The sequence below is a fragment of the Lactuca saligna genome, chromosome 1, assembly GCF_052625555.1.
Source record: "Lactuca saligna cultivar CGN05327 chromosome 1, ASM5262555v1, whole genome shotgun sequence".
Lineage (NCBI taxonomy): Eukaryota > Viridiplantae > Streptophyta > Magnoliopsida > Asterales > Asteraceae > Lactuca > Lactuca saligna.
This window is the reverse complement of record NC_136417.1, coordinates 87,261,573-87,284,830: the sequence shown is the minus strand read 5'-3', so window position 1 is coordinate 87,284,830 and position 23,258 is coordinate 87,261,573. Positions and strand designations below refer to the sequence as shown.

The window sequence follows — 23,258 nt, the reverse complement described above, 5'->3', positions numbered from 1 at the left end:
TATCTTAAAACTATATCAATAGCTCTATTCGTAAAGAATAAAAAATTATGAATTTTGGTATATTTAAAATCATTTTTCGATAAAAATAGCTTCTTAAAAATTAAAAAAATCGAAAAAAACTATGTTTTTGTATAGATTAAGGTAATGATTAGCATACTTTAAGGAAACATGTTTTATTCGAAAACACATGTCTATTTCTTTCCAGTTCTGCTGGTACGACGGAAGTTTTTGCGGTAAAAATAAATGAATGGCTGAGAATGATTCCTCCATTCTCAACCTTTTTTTTTTTTCTCAATTGAACTCTACTCTCTCTCTCTCTCTCTATATATATATATATATATATATATATATATATATATATATATATATATATATATATATATATATATATATATATATATATATATATATATATATATTGTTGATCTCATGGAATAAGAGGGAGAAAATTTATGCAATGATTTACTCTCAAATTTATTTGTTGAAGTTTTTAGCTTGTAAACCCCGGCCCCACACACACGATATATGTGAGCAATATGGTGTCTAATGAATCTTTATCTTGTAAACTACCATTTGTTTTTTTTTTTTTTCCGATTTAAGATTGGATATAAAAGACTCATGTAACGTGTACAACTGTTACCAAGACAAAAATGTGATGGGCTCATCATATGTTACATGTTAGTTATACTTCAACAGTTCGACTCATTTCTACCTAATGCAAGCAAAAAAACAAATCTTTCGTTAATGTCAACGTGCCTTGTCTGTATGTATATATAGATAAACCCATACATTAATATGTAAAGTAGTATTTATCGTATAGCAGGAACGAGTTCAAAAATAGGTTGCATGGTCCATTATATGGACCTACAAATCTACAAAAGACTTGTGCATAATAAAGCCACTCAAAACATTATTTATCTTATGCACAATCATTTATATACTACTTTCCTTTAATAAGATATGTTTGTATCAAAAACATATATACGATCGAGGATAGAATAACGTCATCCCACCTTGATCATTAGTCTGTCACATGGTAAGCTGAAGAACACGCTTTTTTCTAGATCCTCCTTTGATCTTAATCATATGTCCCCACATTTTGGCACAACGACTCACCATTTTCTTCAGATTTACCCCATCAACTTCCTTTTCATGTTGTTTCACCACCAACTGAAGTTGATTGTCTTCCTCCGTGAAATATTCCTCAAGTGAGCTTCTGCATTCGGCATCCTCTTCCTTTTCACTGATAATTTCTATGAACTTTTTCCCCTTCTGCTTTCCAACTTGTTTGTCTTCATCGTCGTCATTCAAAGCACTCACTTTCTCTCCAAAGAGAGCTCTTGAATGTGGTTTTCGGGTTCTTCTTGACATGGTTATGTCATAATGGGGCTTGTTTGGATTGGATTCATTTCCCATTTGGGGTAGACAACTTTGCTTTTCAGGAGCTCACAATTGCCAAGGGAAGAAATATACCGAAGGATTATAATTTTGAGGTTATTAGTTGGGATGCTTAGTAATGAATTTATGCAAATTTTGTGGTCATCAAACCTCTGGTTGGTGATCAATTTTGTCAAGTCCATTCTAATGGTAAGATGTCTTACTTGCAAACAGCGAATGTTAATTACCTACCAAAGTTGAAGGAAAGTTACAGGACATTGTTGAACCAAGGTGAAGCGTCATATATATATATATATATATATATATATATATATATATATATATATATATATATATATATATATATATATATATATATATATATATATATATATATATATATATATATATATATATATATATATATATATATATGACAACCCGACACTTTTTCACTGAGTAATCAATCCATATATCTATAATTCATTTGAAGTTAGCATCTTTTAATAGTATATTGGGTCCGCGTGAGTGCTTTAGGCTTAGTATATCATAGATATGGACCTTAGGGAGGGTTGGGAAGGGTGTTGCATCGCAAAATCCAGCCAAACACACCAAGAGAGGTGTGTGCGGCCGCACACTAGTGTGTGCGGCCAGGCCAGCCGCACACCCAGCAGCAAAGCCCCCCAGCCTCACACTCTACCCTATATAAAGTGGAGGACCCCCTTCCATTCATTCTTGGCTGCATCCTTTCTCTTTCTATACTTTCTCTCTCTAGAAAACCACCCAAGAACACCTAGAAGGCCTCTAAAACGTGAAGAACACCATCCTTTAGCTTGTCATAGAGGTAAAACACTTGAATCCAAGCCTCAAACTCATAATGTTCTTCATGTTCTTCATCCTATGAAGGAGTGCGGCCGCACACCTTCATCAGGTGGCCGCACACACTCACAATACCCTCCAAAGTGAGAGTAAGGCCACAAAAATTGACACATGGGACTCAAACAAGGAGTGTACAGCCACACACCCCTGTGTACGGCCGCACACACACCCTGTACGGCTGCACACTCTAGTGTGCAGCCTCACACACAAGCCTGGCCGCATTCCCCCAGCCGCACACTCATCTTTATGGCCATACACACACCTTAACACCCATATTTGGCCTTAAACTTGTATAGATCACTGAGTATAGAACACAGGACACTTAGTCCTAGTGATTTCAATCCCTTAGAACGATTTTCCATCATGTTTAGTCATGAAACACCCTAGCTCTAACATATATATATATATATATATATATATATATATATATATATGTTACCATACGATTTATAGGGGCTACTTGCGTACAGAACATCCGTTGATTCTCGGCACTAATACGAATCGCATACTCGAACCCTACAATAACAGTGAGTTCATAACCCTTAATGAACCTTTTCAACTGTTTTTACATGTTTTTTTTTTTTGGGGGGGGGGGGGGGGATACAAGTATAATGCTACAAGTTTTATTATCAAATCATATGTGATTGATGACTTACCATTTAAAAAAGGACTTTTCTGTACTTTTAGATTCTTGACGATATAAAGGTTTTTAATTAATTACCAAATGCATTTCAACATAAAATTGTTATTAAACTGTTTTCGAACTATGTTTAAATTACTGTTCTTATAAAAATATATCTACATTAATATATTTATATAACTAAGACTTGAAGGACTTAGGACCGATAGCTCGCCTTACTTCCTGTTCTTGTTTGATGTGATCTTAGGGTACCTGTTATCCGTCCGATTATCGTTGATTTCTTAGTTATATATCATGTATATTGGTGTTAGATATGAAAGTCTTCATTTTATTCAATCCCTTTGTTATACCACTGCCGGAAACCCTACACTCTAAGTTAACTATAATAGGTATAGTTAAGACTACTACTCGTTACCTCTACTACTATACTCACTATAGCGGTTATTATTACAAGTTAATACATGTATAAGAGAACACACTATGAACTATACAAAAGACTACCATACTATAATACCGAAGAATACACGAATCCAGAGTATAACACACTATCCCTCTATAAGACACACCACTACGCTTACACTATGTGACCAGGGCTTTCCGAAAGGAAGGCATCACTACACGTATAGATATATACGGGACAGACACTATTACATCGCGACTGCTAGCTACAGTCCGAGTCGACTAGGCTCATGGGTGGCACTACATCACTACACTATGCATGATCGGGAAGGTCATCGGGTTCTCTATTATCACTTCAGTCAGGTCACCTGAAGGGTTACACCTTCAACCTACATATTACACTAAGACTTAAGTCTAAGCTAACATCCCGAAGTAAGTAATTATCTATTACTAATGGAAGTTTGCACCACTACTACTGTTAACAGGCATAACTTTCCCTCACTTGTGTTACTCACTTGAGATTTATTACTGTACTTTTACAACTGAAGGTTTTCAATGATAATACTTACATACAACTCGAAGGATTTAACTTACAAAGTACTTTTCTGGAAAATATAGGATTTTCTAGGGATTTTTACTACTTGTAAACATAAATTGCAGTTTTTATACTATAAGTTTTTTTTAAACATTGTATACATCAACGACACTAAATTCTTATGAACTCACCAGCTTTATGCTGATACTCGTTTTCAAAATAACTTGTATCCTCAGGTCAAAGATAGACAGGTACAGGTGCAACATTTTGGAGAAGATGGAGCATACAAGAACCATCTCTTATTTTTGATATACTTTTGGTGTCTATTGAAACTTTACAAGAACACGCTTGTAATTAAATTCACTATGTAAATAATATGGTTGTTGTCTCTTGTTTTTACTATTATGCAATTGTTATGATACTGTACATGATGTCCTCCACCCCGGAACGTATTCCGTCGTTATCGGTTTTGGGGTGTGATAGATTGGTATCAGAGCATTGTTTATAGTGAATCAAGTATATCAACCTATAAAAGATATATGAACTATAAACACTTCAGGAATAAAACACTCTGACCAAGGGTATATACTTCTAAATACTAAAAGATTTAATTAAGTATATATATATACATATACACTCACTACTACAGAAGGGTCAGTATCGCACTAGAACAGAACAAAAGTATTTAGACTGTTGGACAACACAATTGGGCTTAGAGACATATAGTCACATCTGGGGGGATGTAGCCTGATCAACTACATTTTCCTAAGAGTGACTACCATGTGCCTAAGATTGATTGTGGTGTTGCAACAAGTCTAAAACTTACCAACACTACCACAATAACGTTAGAACAAGAATACTATAGGAGTATTCTGTGCCTCTAAAATATACATATGTGAGAACTAAAAAGGTCGTTACTAGTAGAGCAATAGTTGCTAAGTGGATACTTTCCGGTTATCTGTGATTAAGGCATTATAGACTTAGAATCTGTGATCTTTGCTTTACTTCCTGTTCCTTGTTTGGTTGTGGATTTAAAGTTACGGTCACTTATTCGACGGACTATCATGTCTCGATCACATGTAATTAGTATGCATTATGCAAGTATTGTTCTAACTCGTGACGATCACCTTATAAGTATCTTAGATTAGTACGTCTATTAACCTTCCTTTCCCCTTTCTCATGTAGATAGCATGGCTGGTTTTCACCTTCCCGGTGATCCGTACTACCCAAACCGGGGCAATGGAGGATGGCTCGATGAGGAGTCAGACAATGATCACCAGATCCCTTTGGATGATCACCGAGCAGAAGGCTTTTCGGATAGCTCTGACTGCGAACCAGAAGTTAACAACCTACCCCCTGAAGCTCCGAACCCCAACCCCCGTCCGACATTTCAGGGTCCCACTCCCATGTGGGCAATATCCTTAGACCGATGGAGCGAGGAGCAGAGCCAACCTTTACCTTACAATGGGGACCGAAGCTTTTACAACATAAGCGAGGGAGGATCAGCGGACCGACTTCTGCCCATCATGGTCCGAAGGATTGCCAGGAATGTCAAGCAGGGTCAAGAAACCATTGGCCGAGTTGTAGAAGTGGATGCCAACTCGAATCTCAACACTGTTCACATCCGCCAACTTGAAGAAGCTATGGATAGGACAAGGAGGACCAATAAGGCTCTGCAGCAACAGCTAGCTGCATCCCGAGCCGAAGTTAGGGAACTCCGAGCACGTCAAAGGGCTCATGAACGACATCTTCAGGAAGTTATGCGTCAACTAGTTGATCTAAGGGTTCGCCCAACGAGTAACCGTCGCCCATTGAAGATGTCTAAATATCTCATGCTTTTGCTTAAGGACTAGCCTTTCCTTTCTATGTTCAGTAGAGCACTTGTATGTAAACATTCCTAGCTTTGAAAGTACTCTAATTAGGCCTCTAGACTGCCAACATTTTCCTTATGGTTGATGTAAGACCTACTGTTAGGTCACTTTTCACGAACTTGAATTACATCATTAATACCAGTAAATTGGCAGTTGACTACTCTATTGCTATGACTCTCTTTCTGATCTTTGGATTATGTTGATTTAGTCCATAAAACACTTTTATCATACAAGCAATAGACCCTTACTATTACTATGATTTTTGTGAACTTTCAGTAAAAGATGCCTCTATGCAAGCGTCCAAACAGAGGAAGACCAACAACTTAAATCCCTGCTCCACCATCTCCTCCTCCGCAGTTCGATCCAGTGGTGTTTCAAACGGCTGTGACTGCAGCTGTGACGACAGCCATGGCTCAAATGAACTCTGGTGATGCGAGCGGTGGCAACTCTAGATTTGGTGAAGTCCATCAAAGAGTGCAGGGATGTACTTATAAGGACTTCATGAACTGCAAACCCACTTTCTTCGATGGGACCGAAGGAATTCTAGCATTGTCTCAGTGGTTCGAAAGAACTGAGGTTGTCTTCGAAATGTGCTCATGCCCCGAGGAGAGCAAAATAAATTTCACTACTGCCACCCTCACTAACAGGGCCCTGACATGGTGGAACGGCCATGTCAATGAACTCTATTTGGTAACAGCCAACGCCATGGGATGGGACACACTGAAAGACCTCATGAGAAAGGAGTACTGCCCTAGGGGCGAAATTCAGAAACTTGAGGAGGAACTCTGGAACCTGAAGATGAAAGGGACCGACATAACAGCTTACACAGCCAGGTTCTACGACTTGGCGGCTATGTGTCCCAACATGATCCCTTCGGAGAACAAGAAGATCGAGCGATACATTTGGGGTTTAATGCCCCCGTATCGAGGAAACGTTCTAGCCTCACGCCCTACGACCTTTGACAGCACCAAGGAATTGGCCCAGAGTTTAATCAATCATGACGTTCTTCCACTCCCGCAACAGCAACTACAACTGCCACTGCACCACCCAAATCAACTGACAAAAAGAGGAAGGATTGGGATAAGAAGAAGGGAAAGAAAACTCAGACCCCCTCCAAAGATCAACAAATTGTGTCTGTCCATGCTGCCACCACTCCTGCTACTTCTGCACCAGTAAAAGCTTATGTTGGGAACCTGCCCAAGTGTCCCAAGTGCCCCTTCCACCACAACGGCCCCTGTCGTGAATTGCAATGCACTAACTGCGGTCAGAAGGGTCATACTGTCCGGTTTTGTAGAGCCTCACCCAAACCTATCTCGCAAGTCCGCAGTTCGGGAGTGACCCATACCTGTTATGGCTGCGGTGAAGCGGGCCATTTCAAGAAAAACTATCCGAAGGCCGGGAATGCTGGAGGAACAGGAAGACTACTCACTATTGGCCACAACGAAGCAGTAGCGAATCCTACAGTAGTCATGGGTACGTTTCTTCTCAACAACTCTTATGCCTGTGTCCTATTCGATAGTGGTGCAGAAAGGAGCTTCATAAACCAAAACTTTAAACACTTACTTAAACAATCCCTGCAACCACTAAAAGAAACATTCGTCGTAGAAATGGCTAATGGGAAGACCGAAAGCTCTAATGAAATCTACATAGGTTGTACCCTCACGCTAGACGATCATTCATTCCCAATCGACCTTATACCAGTCTCGATCAAGAGTTTCGATGTCATTGTTGGCATGGAATGGCTGAGTCTTCATCGCGCCGATATCCTATGCTTTGACAAAGCCATTCGCCTAAATCCATCGAATCATGAAACTCTATTGATCTATGGATACAAACCCGGTACGAGCCTTCGTATCTACTCAAGTATTCAAGCCCAGAAATACTTTCATAAAGAATATCGCGCATTCCTTGCACACGTTGTTGACACTATCTAGAAAGCGAGAGATCCAAAAGACATCCCCGTTGTATGCGATTTCCCTGACGTCTTCCCAGAGGACCATCCAGGTATACCTCCCAAACGTTAGGTTGAGTTCAGAATCGACCTAGTCTCAGGATCTACCCCCGTAGCTAAGTCGACCTATCGTTTAGCGCCTGCAGAGATGCAGGAACTGTCCGGCCAACTTAACGAACTACTCAGCAAGGGCTTTATAAGACCAAGCTTCTCACCCTGGGGAGCTCCGGTCTTGTTCGTGAAGAAGAAGGACAGATCGTTCCATATGTGCATCGATTATAGGGAACTCAACAAACTCACGGTCAATAATCGCTACCCTCTTCCTCGTATAGACGACCTATTCGATCAACTTCAAGGGGTAAGTTACTTTTCCAAGATTGATCTTAGGTCCGGGTACCACCAGTTACGGGTGATTGAGGAGGATGTTCCGAAGACGGCCTTCTGAACTCGTTACGGACACTACGAGTTCGTAGTGATGCCCTTTGGACTGACTAACGCACCCACAGTGTTCATGGACTTGATGAATAGGGTGTGTCGTCCATACTTAGATCAGTTCGTTATCATCTTTATCAATGATATACTCGTCTACTCCCGGAGCGAGGAAGAACACAGGAATCATCTACGACGCGTCCTAGAAACCCTACGATTAGAGAACTTATTTGCGAAGTTCTCTAAGTGCGAATTTTGGATCCAAAGAGTTGAATTCTTAGGACACGTGGTTAGTGAAGAAGGAATCCACGTGGATCCCTCCAAAATTAAAGCTATTGAGAACTGGTCAGCACCGAAGACGCCTACAGAAATTCGTCAATTTCTAGGCCTCACTGGCTACTACCGCAGATTCATTCAAAACTTCTCTCGGATTGCGAAACCTCTCACCATGTTGACACAGAAGGGCGTAACATTTAACTGGGAAGAGAAACAGGAGAAGGCATTCCAGACCCTGAAGCGAGCTCTATGCACCGCACCGGTATTATCCCTTCCCGAAGGAACAGAAGACTTTGTGGTATACTGTGATGCGTCGAACCAAGGGCTTGGTTGTGTCTTGATGCAACAAGGTAAGGTCATCGCCTATGCCTCAAGACAGTTGAAGACACATGAGGTTAACTACACCACTCACGACCTTGAATTAGGGGCAGTAGTCTTCGCTCTAAAGATCTGGCGACATTACTTGTATGGAACGAAGAGTATAATATACACTGATCATAAAATCCTCCAGCACATACTGTATGGAACGAAGAGTATAATATACAATGATCATAAAATCCTCCAGCACATACTGAACCAGAAAGAACTCAACATGAGACAACGACGGTGGGTCGAACTACTCAATGATTACGACTGTGAGATTCGTTATCACCCGGGGAAAGCCAACGTGGTAGTAGATGCCCTAAGTAGAAAAGAGTATTCTGGTCGAGGAGCCAAGTCGTTAACAATGACTATCCATTCGCATCTATCTACACAGGTTAAGGAGGCTCAGCTCGAAGCCTTAAAGCATGAGAATGTGATGGGAGAGTCCCTGCGTGGAATGGATAAGAGTTTGGAGGTCAAGGGTGACGGAGCCTATTATCTTATGGACCGAATCTGGACTCCGCGCCACAGAGGTTTCAGAGACTTGGTCATGAAGGAAGCGCACAACACTCGATACTCCATTCACCCAGGTTCAGACAAGATGTATCTGGATCTCAAAAAGCTTTACTGGTGGCCTAATATGAAAGCAGAAATTGCTACCTTTGTGAGTAAGTGCCTTACTTGCGTGAAGGTCAAGGTTGAATACCAGAAGCCATCAGGTCTCCTCCAACAACCGAAGATACCAGAATGGAGGTGGGAGCGGATCACCATGGATTTCATAACCAAGCTACCCAAGACAATGGGTGGGTTGGATACCATATGGGTCATCGTCGACAGATTTACCAAGTCCGCTCACTTCCTACCCATCAAGGAAATAGACAAGATGGAGAAACTCACAAGAACATACATTAAGGAAATAGTACAGTTGCATGGCGTCCCCATATCTATTATCTCGGATAGAGATAGTAGGTTTACTTCGAGATTTTGGCAATCACTACAAAAAGCATTAGGGACGAGGCTGGATATGAGTACAGCCTACCATCCGTAGACTGACGGACAAAGTGAGAGGACGATCCAAACCTTAGAAGATATGCTGTGAGCCTGTGTGATTGACTTTGGTAAATTGTGGGATACACACTTTCCCCTTGTGGAGTTTTCCTACAATAGTAGTTATCATACAAGCATCAAGGCAGCTCCATTTGAAGCCCTCTACGGCCGGAAGTGCAGATCCCCTCTGTGTTGGGCTGAGGTGGGTGACACTCAATTAGCTAAAATACGAGTTCCTGACAGCGCTCTCATGGGTCCGGAGATCATTCGAGAAACGACCGAGAAGATTGTACAGATTCACGAACGATTAAAAGCCGCCAGGGATCGACAGAAAAGCTACGCAGACAAACGAAGAAAACCTTTGGAATTCCAGGTGGGGGACTGGGTCCTTTTGAAGGTCTCACCCTGGAAGGGCACGATACGTTTTGGAAAGCGTGGAAAGCTGAATTCAAGGTACATAGGGCCGTTTGAGACTCTTGCTAGAATCGGCCCCGTAGCTTACAAACTCAACCTACCCCGCGAGCGAAATAACATACATCCTACCTTCCATGTCTCAAACTTGAAGAAGTGTCTGTCCGACGAGACTCTCGTCATTCCACTCGATGAGATCGAAGTCAACGAGAGCTTCAACTTCGTGGAAGAGCCTATGGAGATTATGGACTGAGAAGTAAAATGAACGAAACAAAGCCGCATCCCAATTTTGAAGGTTCGATGGAACGCTAAACGAGGACCGAAGTTCACTTGGGAGTGCGAGGATCAAATGAAACATAAATATCCTCATCTTTTTGCTTAGTTATCACGTAATAGCTTAGTTGATTAAAACTCTAATTTCGGGACGAAATTCCCTAACGGGGGGAGTATGTGACAACCCGACACTTTTTCATTGAGCAATCGATCCATACATCTATAATTCATTTGAAGTTAGCATCTTTTAATAGTATATTGGGTCCGCGTGAGTGCTTTAGGCTTAGTATATCATAGATATGGACCTTAGGAAGGGTTGGGAAGGGTGTTGCATCGTAAAATCCAGCCAAACACACCAAGAGAGGTGTGTGCGGCCGCACACTAGTGTGTGCGGCCAGGCCAGCCGCACACGCAGCAGCAAACCCCTCCAGCCTCACACTCTACCCTATATAAAGTGGAGGACCCCCTTCCATTTATTCTTGGCTGCATCCTTTCTCTTTCTATACTTTCTCTCTCTAGAAAACCACCCAAGAACACCTAGAAGGCCTCCAAAACTTGAAGAACACCATCATTTAGCTTGTCATAGAGGTAAAACACTTGAATCCAAGCCTCAAACTCATAATGTTCTTCATGTTCTTCATCCTATGAAGGAGTGCGGCCGCACACCTTCATCAGCTGGCCGCACAAACTCATAATACCCTACAAAGTGAGAGTAAGGCCACAAAAATCGACACATGGGACTCAAACAAGGAGTGTACGACCGCACACCCCTGTGTACGGCCGCGCACACACCCTGTACGGCCGCACACTCTAGTGTGCAGCCTCACACACAAGCCTGGCCGCATTCCCCAGCCGCACACTCATCTTTATGGCCATACACACACCCTAACACCCATATTTGCCTTAAACTTGTATAGATCACTGAGTATAGAACACAGGACGCTTAGTCCTAGTGATTTCAATCCCTTAGAACGATTTTCCATCATGTTTAGTCATGAAACACCCTAGATCTGACATATATATATATATATATGTGTGTGTGTGTGTGTGTGTGTGTGTGTTACCATACGATTTATAGGGGCTACTTGCGTACAAAACATCCGTTGATTCTCGGCACTAATACGAATCGCATACTCGAACCCTACAATAACAGTGAGTTCATACCCCTTAATGAACCTTTTCAACTATTTTTACATGTTTTAAGAGGGGGGGGGGGGGGGGATACAAGTATAATGCTACAAGTTTTATTATCAAATCATATGTGATTGATAACTTACCATTTAAAACGGGACTTTTCTGTACTTTTAGATTCTTGACGATATAAAGGTTTTTAATTAATTACCAAATGCATTTCAACATAAAATTGTTATTAAACTGTTTTTGAACTATGTTTAAATTACTTTTCTTATAAAAATATATCTACATTAATATATTTATATAAGTAGGACTTGAAGGACTTAGGACCGATAGCTCGCCTTACTTCCTGTTCTTGTTTGATGTGGTCTTAGGGTACCTATTATCCGTCCGACTGTTTTTGATTTCTTAGTTATATATAATGTATATTGGTGTTAGATATGAAAGTCTTCATTTTATTCAATCCCTTCGTAACGACCCAAAATTTAAGACCAAAAATTTCTTTTAATAAAACATTACTTAGAGTAAGTCATCATTCCAAAACATAATATGAGTATAAGTTTTCAAAACACATGTTCATTATCAGAGTAAACATTCCCAGGTTGTCGAATCTATGGTGTGTGCCATGTGATCACCGCGAGCTGTTTCCTCCGCTACCGGAAGTACCTGAAACCAAAACTAAAAACCGTATGAACGAAGCTTAGTGAGTTCCCCACCCTACCACATACCATGCATAACCGCATACTGCACATACTGGGCCACGACCGCTACCTTGGGCCTCGCCCCCTACCTCGGGCCTCACCCGCTACAACGGCCCCGCCGTTCCAGGCCCCACTTGGCTTCGAGCCCCGCTCGGATACATATCTGTTTTACTTAGGCCTCGCCTGTCACAGGGCCTCGGCCGCCAACAAATAATAACAAATAAAGATATCACAACACATAACTAAACACATGCAACTGGTTCTGTCCTAAGGCCTCGCCTATCCCGGGCCTCGCCCATGTCCTGCTACTGATGATTCATGGAACCCCGTCCACGCTCTTAATGGTAGTGAGATACGGGCCTAGCCCACTCTCACTCCTGTTCTAGTTTGGGCCTCGCCCCTGTTATGCTTCTAATGAGATATGGAACCCCATCCACACTCTGCTATTGGTGAGATACGGGACCTCGCCCACACTCACCTCCCTACCAGGCACATACATGTATCACACAGACAACAAGTATAATATATCATATAAACAAATCCTTGGGCACCCGCCCGCTAATACTGGACCTCTGCTGAATATCACACTAGCAGACTGTGCCTAGGGCTAACCCCCGGGTCTTCTACTCATAACTACATGGGCCGGCATTGTGGCCTTAGACCCATTCACACAAAGGGAAAACTCACCTGCACTGGCTGAATTTGCTGATGATCTCACTAGCTGCTGCCCGACAACTCACTAAACTCCTGCTCCCCTTGCTCCCCGAACTACCAATATCAAAGCAATACTGAGTCTAACTGACCCCCGAAAGACAACCAAGTCAACCCTGGTCAAATTTAACCTTCCAGGTCAACCCTACTCGCTGAGTCACCCTACTGACTCGCCGAGTTCAAAATGTTCAGATTCCTTCCATTCACGTCTCGACTCGCCGAGTCAGTCCATGACTCGCCGAGTCTAACGATTTCAGAGTCATGACCTGTCCAACTCACTGAGTCTCCACCCGACTCACTGATTCGAGTCTCAACTCGAAGGGTTTGGGGTTTCGCAACCTGACTCGCCGAGTCCAAGAACAGACTCGCCGAGTACAAGGCAATCATCATCTGACTCAATGAGTTGTTCATCCCACTCGTCGAGTTGCTCCACAACTTCATGCTACTCGCCGAGTCCACTCAAAGGACTCGCCGGGTCTATTCAAATCCCTTTACATGTAGAGAACTTTTTAGTCATGCATGGACTCCAAACTGTAGATCTACCCTTCCTAATCCTATTCCACACGTAAAGTTGCAAACTTTACGTGTAGAGAAGGAGATCTAGGCAAAATACACCATGAACTAGGGTTTAAGGCAAAGAGGCTCCATGATCCACTCAAGGGCTGATACTTTGTGATTCTCAAGACCATCATATGCTTAGATCTGAAGTAGCAACTTCAGATCTGGCTTCTAACTTGAAAGAATAACATCATGGCTAAAAACCCCAACAACAACACATAGATCTAGGTGCAAAGAGGGGTCCAAGAACTAGTTTATTACCTCCAAATGCTCAGAATGGACTCACAATCCCAGATCTATAGTCCTTTCTTGCCCCTCCAAGCTCCTTCTTCCTTCTACAAGCTTCAATGCACCTTCCAAGACAACAAATGGCTCAATCAATGGATGTGACGGCTAGGGTTTGATGTCCTGGGTGAAAGAGGCAGTAAAGGAATCTTAGGGGAGAGAATGAGGCATTTAAATAGGCTCAAAGTCCTGATTTTAGGGTTTTCCTTGTTCAGACCAGACTCGCCGAGTCACCTTGGCCGACTCGCCGAGTTGGTCACTTACTCCTCGACCCGGATCCCGTTCGGACTCGCCGAGTTCATCCTTGGACTCGCCGAGTCTCCCCATAAAATTGGGGTTTTCTTTCTTTTCTTGGCTTTCCAAATTTTGGGTGTTACACCCTTTGTGATACCACTGCCGGAAACCCTACACTCTAAGTTAACTATAATAGGTATAGTTAAGACTACTACTCGTTACCTCTACTACTATAGTCACTATAACGGTTATTATTACAAGTTAATACATGTATAAGAGAACACACTATGAACTATACAAAAGACTACCATACTATAATACCAAAGAATACACGAATCCAGAGTATAACACACTATCCCTCTATAAGACACACCACTACGCTTACACTATGTGACCAGGGCTTTCCGAAAGGAAGGCATCACTACACGTATAGATCTATACGGGACATACACTATTACATCTCGACTGCTAGCTACAGTCCGAGTCGACTAGGCTTAGGGGTGGCACTACATCACTACAATACGCATGACCGGGAAGGTTATTGGGTTCTCTATTATCACTTCAGTGTTGTCACCTGAAGGGTTACACCTTCAACGTACATATTTGACTAAGACTTAAGTCTAATATAACATCCCGAAGTAAGTAATTATCTATTACTAATGGAGGTTTGCACCACTACCACTGTTAACATGCATAAATTTCCCTCACTTGTGTTACTCACTTGAGATTTATTACTGTACTTTTACAACTGAAGGTTTTCAATGATGATACTTACACACAACTCGAAGGATTTAACTTACAAAGTACTTTTCTGGAAAATATAGGGTTTTCTAGGGATTTCTACTACTTGTAAACATAAATTGCAGTTTTTATACTATAAGTTTTTTTAAACATTGTATACATCAACGGCACTAAATTCTTATGAACTCATCAGCTTTATGCTGATACTCGTTTTCAAAATAACTTGTATCCTCAGGTCAAAGATAGATAGGTACAGGTGCAACATTTTGGAGAAGATGGAGCATACAAGAACCATCTCTTATTTTTGATATACTTTTGGTGTCTATTGAAACTTTACAAGAACACGCTTGTAATTAAATTCACTATGTAAATGATATGGTTGTTGTCTCTTGTTTTTACTATTATGCAATTGTTATGATACTGTACATGACGTCCTCCACCCCGGAACGTATTCCGCCGTTATTGGTTTTGGGGTGTGACAATATATATATATATATATATATATATATATATATATATATATATATATATATATATATATATATATATATATATGGGAAGACTCACTTGAGATTAAAAAGCCCAGATCTTAAGATTTAACCATTAGCCATATATTTTTAATTTGTCACTCTAATGCTGTAGCGTACCGACAGCAACAAGGTATATCTAATCATAAATGATTATTTGATAGAGAGGTATAATAATATATCTAATCATAAATGATTAATTGATAGAGAGTTATAGTCATATATGATTATACATGATTATTTGATAGAGGGGTATATCTAATCATAAATGATTATTTGATAGAGAGGAATAACTATACATATATGTATGTTTACAGATTGAGTAATCATTTGTGATTATGACACTTTGTGGCAAAAGAGGTGGTGGTGGCAGAGATGGCGGTGGTATAAGTGATGGAGGTGATAGTGGTGGAGTCGACTGATGTTAGAGGTGGTGGTAGTGGTCATGGTGGTGGCAGTTGTGGTGTTGGACATGGTGGCAGAGGAGAAATGATTGTTCGGCGATATATAATCATTTATGATTATAATAGGCTTGACGCGCCGATACGCAGAAGGGTTAGAGCGGCATATGTGAAATATGTGGCTAATGTTGAATCTCAAGATCTCTATTTTATTTAATCTCATCGGAACCTCTTTCTTTCTTTCTTTCTTTCTCTCTTTCTCTCTCTCTCTCTCTCTCTCTCTCTCTATATATATATATATATATATATATATATATATATATATATATATATATATATATATATATATATATATGGAAAGTACATTAAAAAATAGAGATCTTGAGATTCAACCACAACCATATATTTCTCATTTGTCGCTCTAATGCTCCAGCGTACCAATAGCGTAGTATAATCATAAATGATTATATGACAGAGATGTATAATCATATATGATTATACATGTTTATACATATATGTATGTTCACAGATTTATTAACCATATATGATTACGACACTTGGTTGCAGAGGTGGCGGTGGTATAAGTGACGAAGGTGATAGTGGTGGAGTCGGTTGATATCAGAGGTGGTGGCAGTGGCAATTGTGGTAGTGGGCATGGTGGTGGAGCAGAAAGGAACGGGCGGCGCTATATAATCATTTATGATTATAACAGGTTTGCCACGCTGGTATGCAGAAGGGTTAGAGCAACAGATGTGAAATATGTGGCTGAGGTTAAATCTAAATATCTGTATTTTATTTTTCATTTCAATGGAACCTACCTCATGTATATAGGGGACGGTGCACTTGAGATAAAAAAAGCAAAGATTTTGAGATTCAACCTCAGCCACATATTTCTCATTTTTCGCTTTAACGCTTCAACGTACCAGCAACATCAGGGTATTCATAATCATACATGATTATATGGCAGAGAGGTATAATCATATATGATTATGCATGTTTTTACGTATATGCCTAATCATAAATGATTATAAATATATGTTGGGATTTGGTATACTACAACATCCTATGGTGCACATACAACCCTAAATACCTTGGATCTATGTTTTCACTAATTATACATGCAAATGGTTTCCAATGTATTAATCTTACAACTAGCATGCATTTAACATAAACCATATAAGATACTAGTTAGCATAACATACCTTTTGATGGAGCTTGAAGTCTTGGTGTATTTGGCCTTAAAAAGCTTAGCCCCAATAGTGTGGAAGCCTCAAATGGAATCACAACACACCATGGACAAATGATGAACTTGAGAGAGAATTCCATGCACACAAAAGACACCATGAACTCCAAGAAGATACAAGTGGCAATTTTAGGCAATGAAGTATCTATTTATATGTGGGATTCCTAGGGTCATGGATATAACCCAAATCCATACCCATGGGTTTTATGATCCATGGTTCATGTGGCCCAACTCTTTATGTATCCATACATAAACTTGGTCCTAGATAGATCATAAGCCCAACACATATAAATATGACTAATTATGATAATTAGTCCCCATAGATTTAATTAGTCTCTTTTGACCACTAAATTAATTCCAAATTAATTCTTGATCAATACTAATTAAAACATATGACTTCATATTAATATATTATAACTTATAATCTATTAATAAACCCTAAATAACCTTCTCTCAAAAGTCCATCCTAATAGATTGTCCTGATGATATGCAACCCAAATGGACCATGCTACTCTCGGGTCAAATACATACCAATAATAATTATGGGCTTAGACACCTAATCCAACAGTCTCCCACTTGGATAAGTCTAAAACTATTATTCAAGTATGACTCCAAGATCCCGACTAGCAACCGTAGCTCTTAAAAGCCGCTGTCGAACTTTGAACAAATCAATGACATGTCCATTAGATAAGGGATCATATATTCCTCCATTCTAGATATCATATGGACTGAGACATGGATTATAATCATTGTTTATGTCCATTTGTTGTTTCCTGATTTCCGATTTATGACGACTGACTAAATGATCAAATCAAATCAGTTCAGGCCTGGCCGAGCACTTATGTTTGTCATCACCAAATCATCGAGGGGCCCACAGATATCACTTTTATCCCTCTAAGGGTAAAAGGAACAGATAAACTTCGGCTCATATGCTTGTTTTACTACTTGTTGAATCATACACAAAGGCACGTTTTATAACATCGAGTTACCAAATGCGTTTTTGTGCAATCAATGTATAACCAACTCATAGGCAACAAGTCATATCTCTAGGTTTGAAGAATATAAGATATTATCGTCTCATGATCACTCATGATAAAATCTATGAAGTGATTCAAATGAGCGTGGGTTGAATCCAATACTCAAATCCCTATTCCAGGAGTACTCATGAATGTTGTAGTCACTCTTACTATGTCCATTACCTTGGACATCTACAAACCCGATTCATAACAATCTTGGCTTAATACCTACTTCCAACGTATTATCGATTGTGGATAATTTGAATAACTTAGTCATCCAGAAAGAATAACCTAGTTATTCTGGAAGTCAAAACATGCAAAGTGAAACACAAGAATAATACTAATCCTCTATGGTCCCAAGCACCTTTGAGAGTAAATAGAATACCTTTTATTTAAACACCATATTGATTACTCATTATTCATTGTATAATGTTTCAAATAATCAACTTTATACTTGAATTAAAACAATAGTTGTCCCATGCTCGAAGCATGTAAACTATGTTTTCTAAACACTAGTCATGCCATACACCAAGTATGCACACCATGTTTATCTATGATCTTTACTTTGTGAAATAGATCAATTGAACATGATTCCAATGATGCCCATTTCACAATCCCAAATCTTTATCGTAAATGTATGAATTCTAAATTCCTACCATTTAACGAAATCTGTTAGATTCTAAACTTATATGCATTGATCCTCTCGTAATGACTACACACAAAGTCACAAAGACTTGTCAACAGACATTACAGAGCATTCCAATGGAGATCAATTCCCTGGAAACGAAGTCTCAAATTCAAAGTACATTACTTTGAACATGCTTCTTGCATTAAGCTTTCTAATCTTACACATATTTGAAAGAACAACTTCCACCTATGGAAACCTTTCCAGATTCCCATTTTGACTATCACTTCTGAACAAGAGTTACCTATTTTCGGAATATGTCAATATGGTCCTTTCCAAAAAAAAAAAATCACTATACTTCCAACTATCCTTGAGCAACCAATCTTTAGTAAACGTTAGATTGTCCTCGAAAATTGTTTAATCATTTTAGTCATATCCAATTCTAGATCTTTTCGCCTCTTAATGCCTTAGGCATTCAGAAAATTTAGAAAGGATAAATAATATAGCACATGTAATCGATCCTATATTCGAAGCATTTGGGATACGATTCATGATGTCTCACATAGAGACGTGATCATAGACCAGTCTTTTGCTACAATATTTTTTTATTTGCCATGTTTTCAAAATTTTACTATGAAGAGGGATGCCGTAATCATAATTGAATTTTGAGAACGCAATATATATAGAATTTCCTTATGTTGAACCATTCCAACACAAAATTCATATATATATATATATATATATATATATATATATATATATATATATATATATATATATATATATATCCCTAACTAAAGATGATCATATATATCCCTAACTAAAGATGATCAAAATCTCAATCTAAGCTTTTAAAATTGAAATGAAGTATAATTTCCTCTCCCTTAATTATAGAAAAACAACTTTTCCAAATTGAAACCCTTTTGTTTTCTATAATTAACACTTAACATAATAATCATGCTCCCACTAACATGATAATTATTAGCATAACACTTATGCTCCCACTATCTTTGACATGTATCCAGAAATTACCTAGACTTCTAGAAATCAATACTTTATTGACTCTCTTACCAAAGTTCAGATTTTTGATACTAGCTGCTTTGATAAAACTTTATCAAAATCATAAACCTTTCCTTAGATAGCTCACATGAGTGTCTAAACAATTTTTGAACTATGAAAATGGATGCTGTAATCATAGTCTCAATTGTTTAGACATTTTCCATTTCTCACAAGTCCATGCTAGTGTGTCGGTTACCCACACAAGCTCCACTAACGACTTCGAATATCGCAATTTCTATCTACTTAGTGAAAGCGTTTCCTCACCTTCATTTTCATGAATCGGAGAGAAGCCTTATGACACTTAGATTTTATGGTGTAGGTGTTCCTTTCCATGTGAATTTTGTCAAAACCGTAATCACAAGACAAGGGTAGTGACATTTCTAAATATATATGGACTAAACTTGTGCAGTCATAACTTCTTGCCACCTGGCAGCCCAAGGGGTTGCCATTGCTTCCAAGTAGTTATGAAATCAATTGAGAACTTTCAGAACTCCTATGTAAAGCCAACTTTAACTGGAATGGTCACAGAGATGTCAACACGATAGGTTATAAACCTCAAGTCGTGTGCTAGTGATGAACTATAGGTTTTATCCTTGATTAGTTCTTGAAACTTTCAAGACCTTTAAGACTCCTACTGTCCTCTTGACATATAAGACTCTCTTGTCAATAACTATTCCTTCAGAAAACAAATATCTAAGGGATAGTGCAGATTCTTATCAAGACTAACACTTCACATAATTGGACTAAGTTGGTCTCTGTTTTATCCAAAACATCATAACTTACCAATTTCAAATGTACAAGAGTAGAAAACATTTTACTCTTACATTTTACTAGTGTTAATAAACCTTTTTTAAGATGTGTCACTCAAGTTACAATCTTGGAGTATGACTCTAAGACTTTGTTTTTGGAACGAAGTATGACTCATCTTCTTGATTTAACCATTCCAACAATTCATGACTCTTCTTCATAGCCATAAGAATGCACTAAGATGTCCTTAGAGGATCAATTGTATTATGGTATCTTAATCATTAAGATGATCATAAACATGATACTAAAGTACTCTCCCATCTTTTCAGATTTGAGAAACTTTTATCTTTTTGCCTAATTTGATTCTTCATATTTACTAAACTTTAGTAAATCATGAAGAATAGTCTTTGTGGGGGACCTGATCAGCGCACACCCAAGTGTACGCAATCCCTTTGTCCTTCACTTAACTCACATATACATGTGACCAAGGATTTAGTCTTAATTTTCCAAGCTGAGAATTCTCATTCATCATACTAAACAACTTGCATGATTCCAAGTTTCGGTCCAATTGAAGCTTGGGTGATGAGAATCTTTCCTTATTTGGTAAATTTAGACACTACCACAAATGAAAGAATCAAATCCACTTACCAATATTGTTGTCAATGGAATCATATAAGCAACACTTTTTCACAAATGCCATTGTAAGGATATTTTAAAATAAATAAAATCAAAACCCTTTTCTTTTATTTTAAAACTTTGTGGAAAAACTTATCCTTACAATCCATATGAAAACTTTGTTGTTATCTATTCTTAAGCAATCTGTCACAACTCTTAAGTAACAGCTCAAAATTTTGATCACCGAACCATGCGATCGAAATCCATCTTCGCAATCAGAATCAACATATACTTTCTTTAAGATTTCTCTCTTTTCTTTGACTCTTAAAACATCAACATGTGACCCAATCACATCATGTAATAAGAATCTCGGAATAGGAACTTTATAGAGTTAGATAGTGGATTTTACCCGAAGTAGAGTCAAACCTTTTTGACTTTACCATCCTTATGATCTTTCAGGTAAATAGGCAGCTTTGCAACCAATGCCCCTTACTTTGGCAATAGAAACATATGGACTATTTGAGAATGGTACACGAGTCTATCTCATACTTAGCCTTTCTCTTTACCATTTGGTCAACCGAGTTGACTATGGCAGATCCCTTTCCATTGGGAAGAGAAAGTTTTTCTAGATTTCTAATGTTACCATTGTCAATGTCCATGAAAGTTTTGGAAGTCGATCTTCCATTCAAATTTGCTTCACCAGTGCTCAAAATCATTGCTGAATCAGCAGCACCAAGCAAATAGGTAAGATCATTAAGGGTCAAGTCATGGTCTGTCACATAGTAGTCCCAAAAGAACTCACTATGTGACTTAGAAAGTGATTGAACATCCAACTTTCTCAAGACTTTGACACCCAAATCTCCCGGATTATCAATATATGACTTCATCTCCAAGATGTGATCACACACCGATCTTGCTTGCCAATAGGGCTTGAGTGACCTTGAACTTGTGGGTTAGGGAGAATAATTGGAGGGGGTGGAGGAAGTGAAATTCCAAGAGATTTGGGAAGATCATATATGTCTAAACTAGACATCTACAATGGGAGATATTCAAGTTAGTTGATTTTTAAGTCCTTAATATAACACCTAATATGAAATATTAAGGCTAGGACCCAACAAAATATTTTATAACTTGGAAGAGGGATGCCGTAATCCAAGCTATAAGATATTTGAAGGTAGGAGAATGACGATTCACCAATTTCCACCATGAAAAATAAAATAATTTATTAGGTTTTAATTCGATCTGAAACTCCTAGATCTTTTGAGATTCATTGAACTTTTTAATGGCATGTTTCAATCTCGAGTGTGCTCTCTCAAATTTTGTGATTGGGATGCCAAGGATCACAAAACAAGGTGTGAATAACCATGCAAATTCACTTGGTACCTGTAACACCGTAAAAATTAAAACAATTTTTCACTTTTTAAAAGCATATAATTTCATTCATAATCACTTTCGATAAACAATGTATCAACATTATCTCATTACAAATCCCAAGATCAAATCATAATAAACTCCGCGGGTGTGTGTGTGTGTGTGTGTGTACGGATCATGCCGATGCCTTCCCGCGATCATCACTGGTACCTGAAACTCATAACACATAACACTGTAAGCATAAATGCTTACTGAGTTCCCCAACATACCACTCTAACACATATTAGCCACTCAAGGCTATAACTCTGTTCACACTCTGGTCAGTGTGTCTCAGTGGGACCATCCACTCCCAACTATCTTTGGGCCCTCTGGCCCTAACTCTATGGACCCTAAGGTCTTAACTCTGTGGACCCACTGGTCCTTACTCTGAAAACTTTGAATCATGCATATCACATATCATAATAAATCCCAACACATAAATAACATACAAATACACTGGCACATAACCCTAAAATACAATGTCACATAACTCTGTTACCACTCTAGGTAAAGTATAATGAGAAGACTCACCTCAGATGTCTCAGTAAATCTCTAACTCGGTAGAAATATGGTCTAGCCCCCGCCTAATCACATAAAGTAAATACAATCATAAATATAACTCTCGTGACTAGACACAACCCTCTCTTGGCACCTTCAAAAGGGTAAAAGACCATTTTACCCCTCTCTTGACTCAAACACCCCATTGTTGACCAAACCCTAAAAGTCAACAAAATTCAACATTCAAACTTTGACCCGACTCGTCGAATGCACTTGGGCGACTCGATGAGTCTACACGTGTC

General features: G+C 39.1%; 1 protein-coding gene across 1 annotated transcript; it reads right to left on the bottom strand.

The window, feature by feature from the left end:
* Positions 1-732: 732 nt before the first annotated feature.
* LOC144999975 (uncharacterized) lies at positions 733-1,521 on the bottom strand. The gene has a single exon (XM_078959120.1). It carries the CDS (start codon positions 1,414-1,416, stop codon positions 1,030-1,032), a length of 387 nt encoding a protein of 128 aa, XP_078815246.1. The 5' UTR covers positions 1,417-1,521; the 3' UTR covers positions 733-1,029.
* Positions 1,522-23,258: the final 21,737 nt, after the last annotated feature.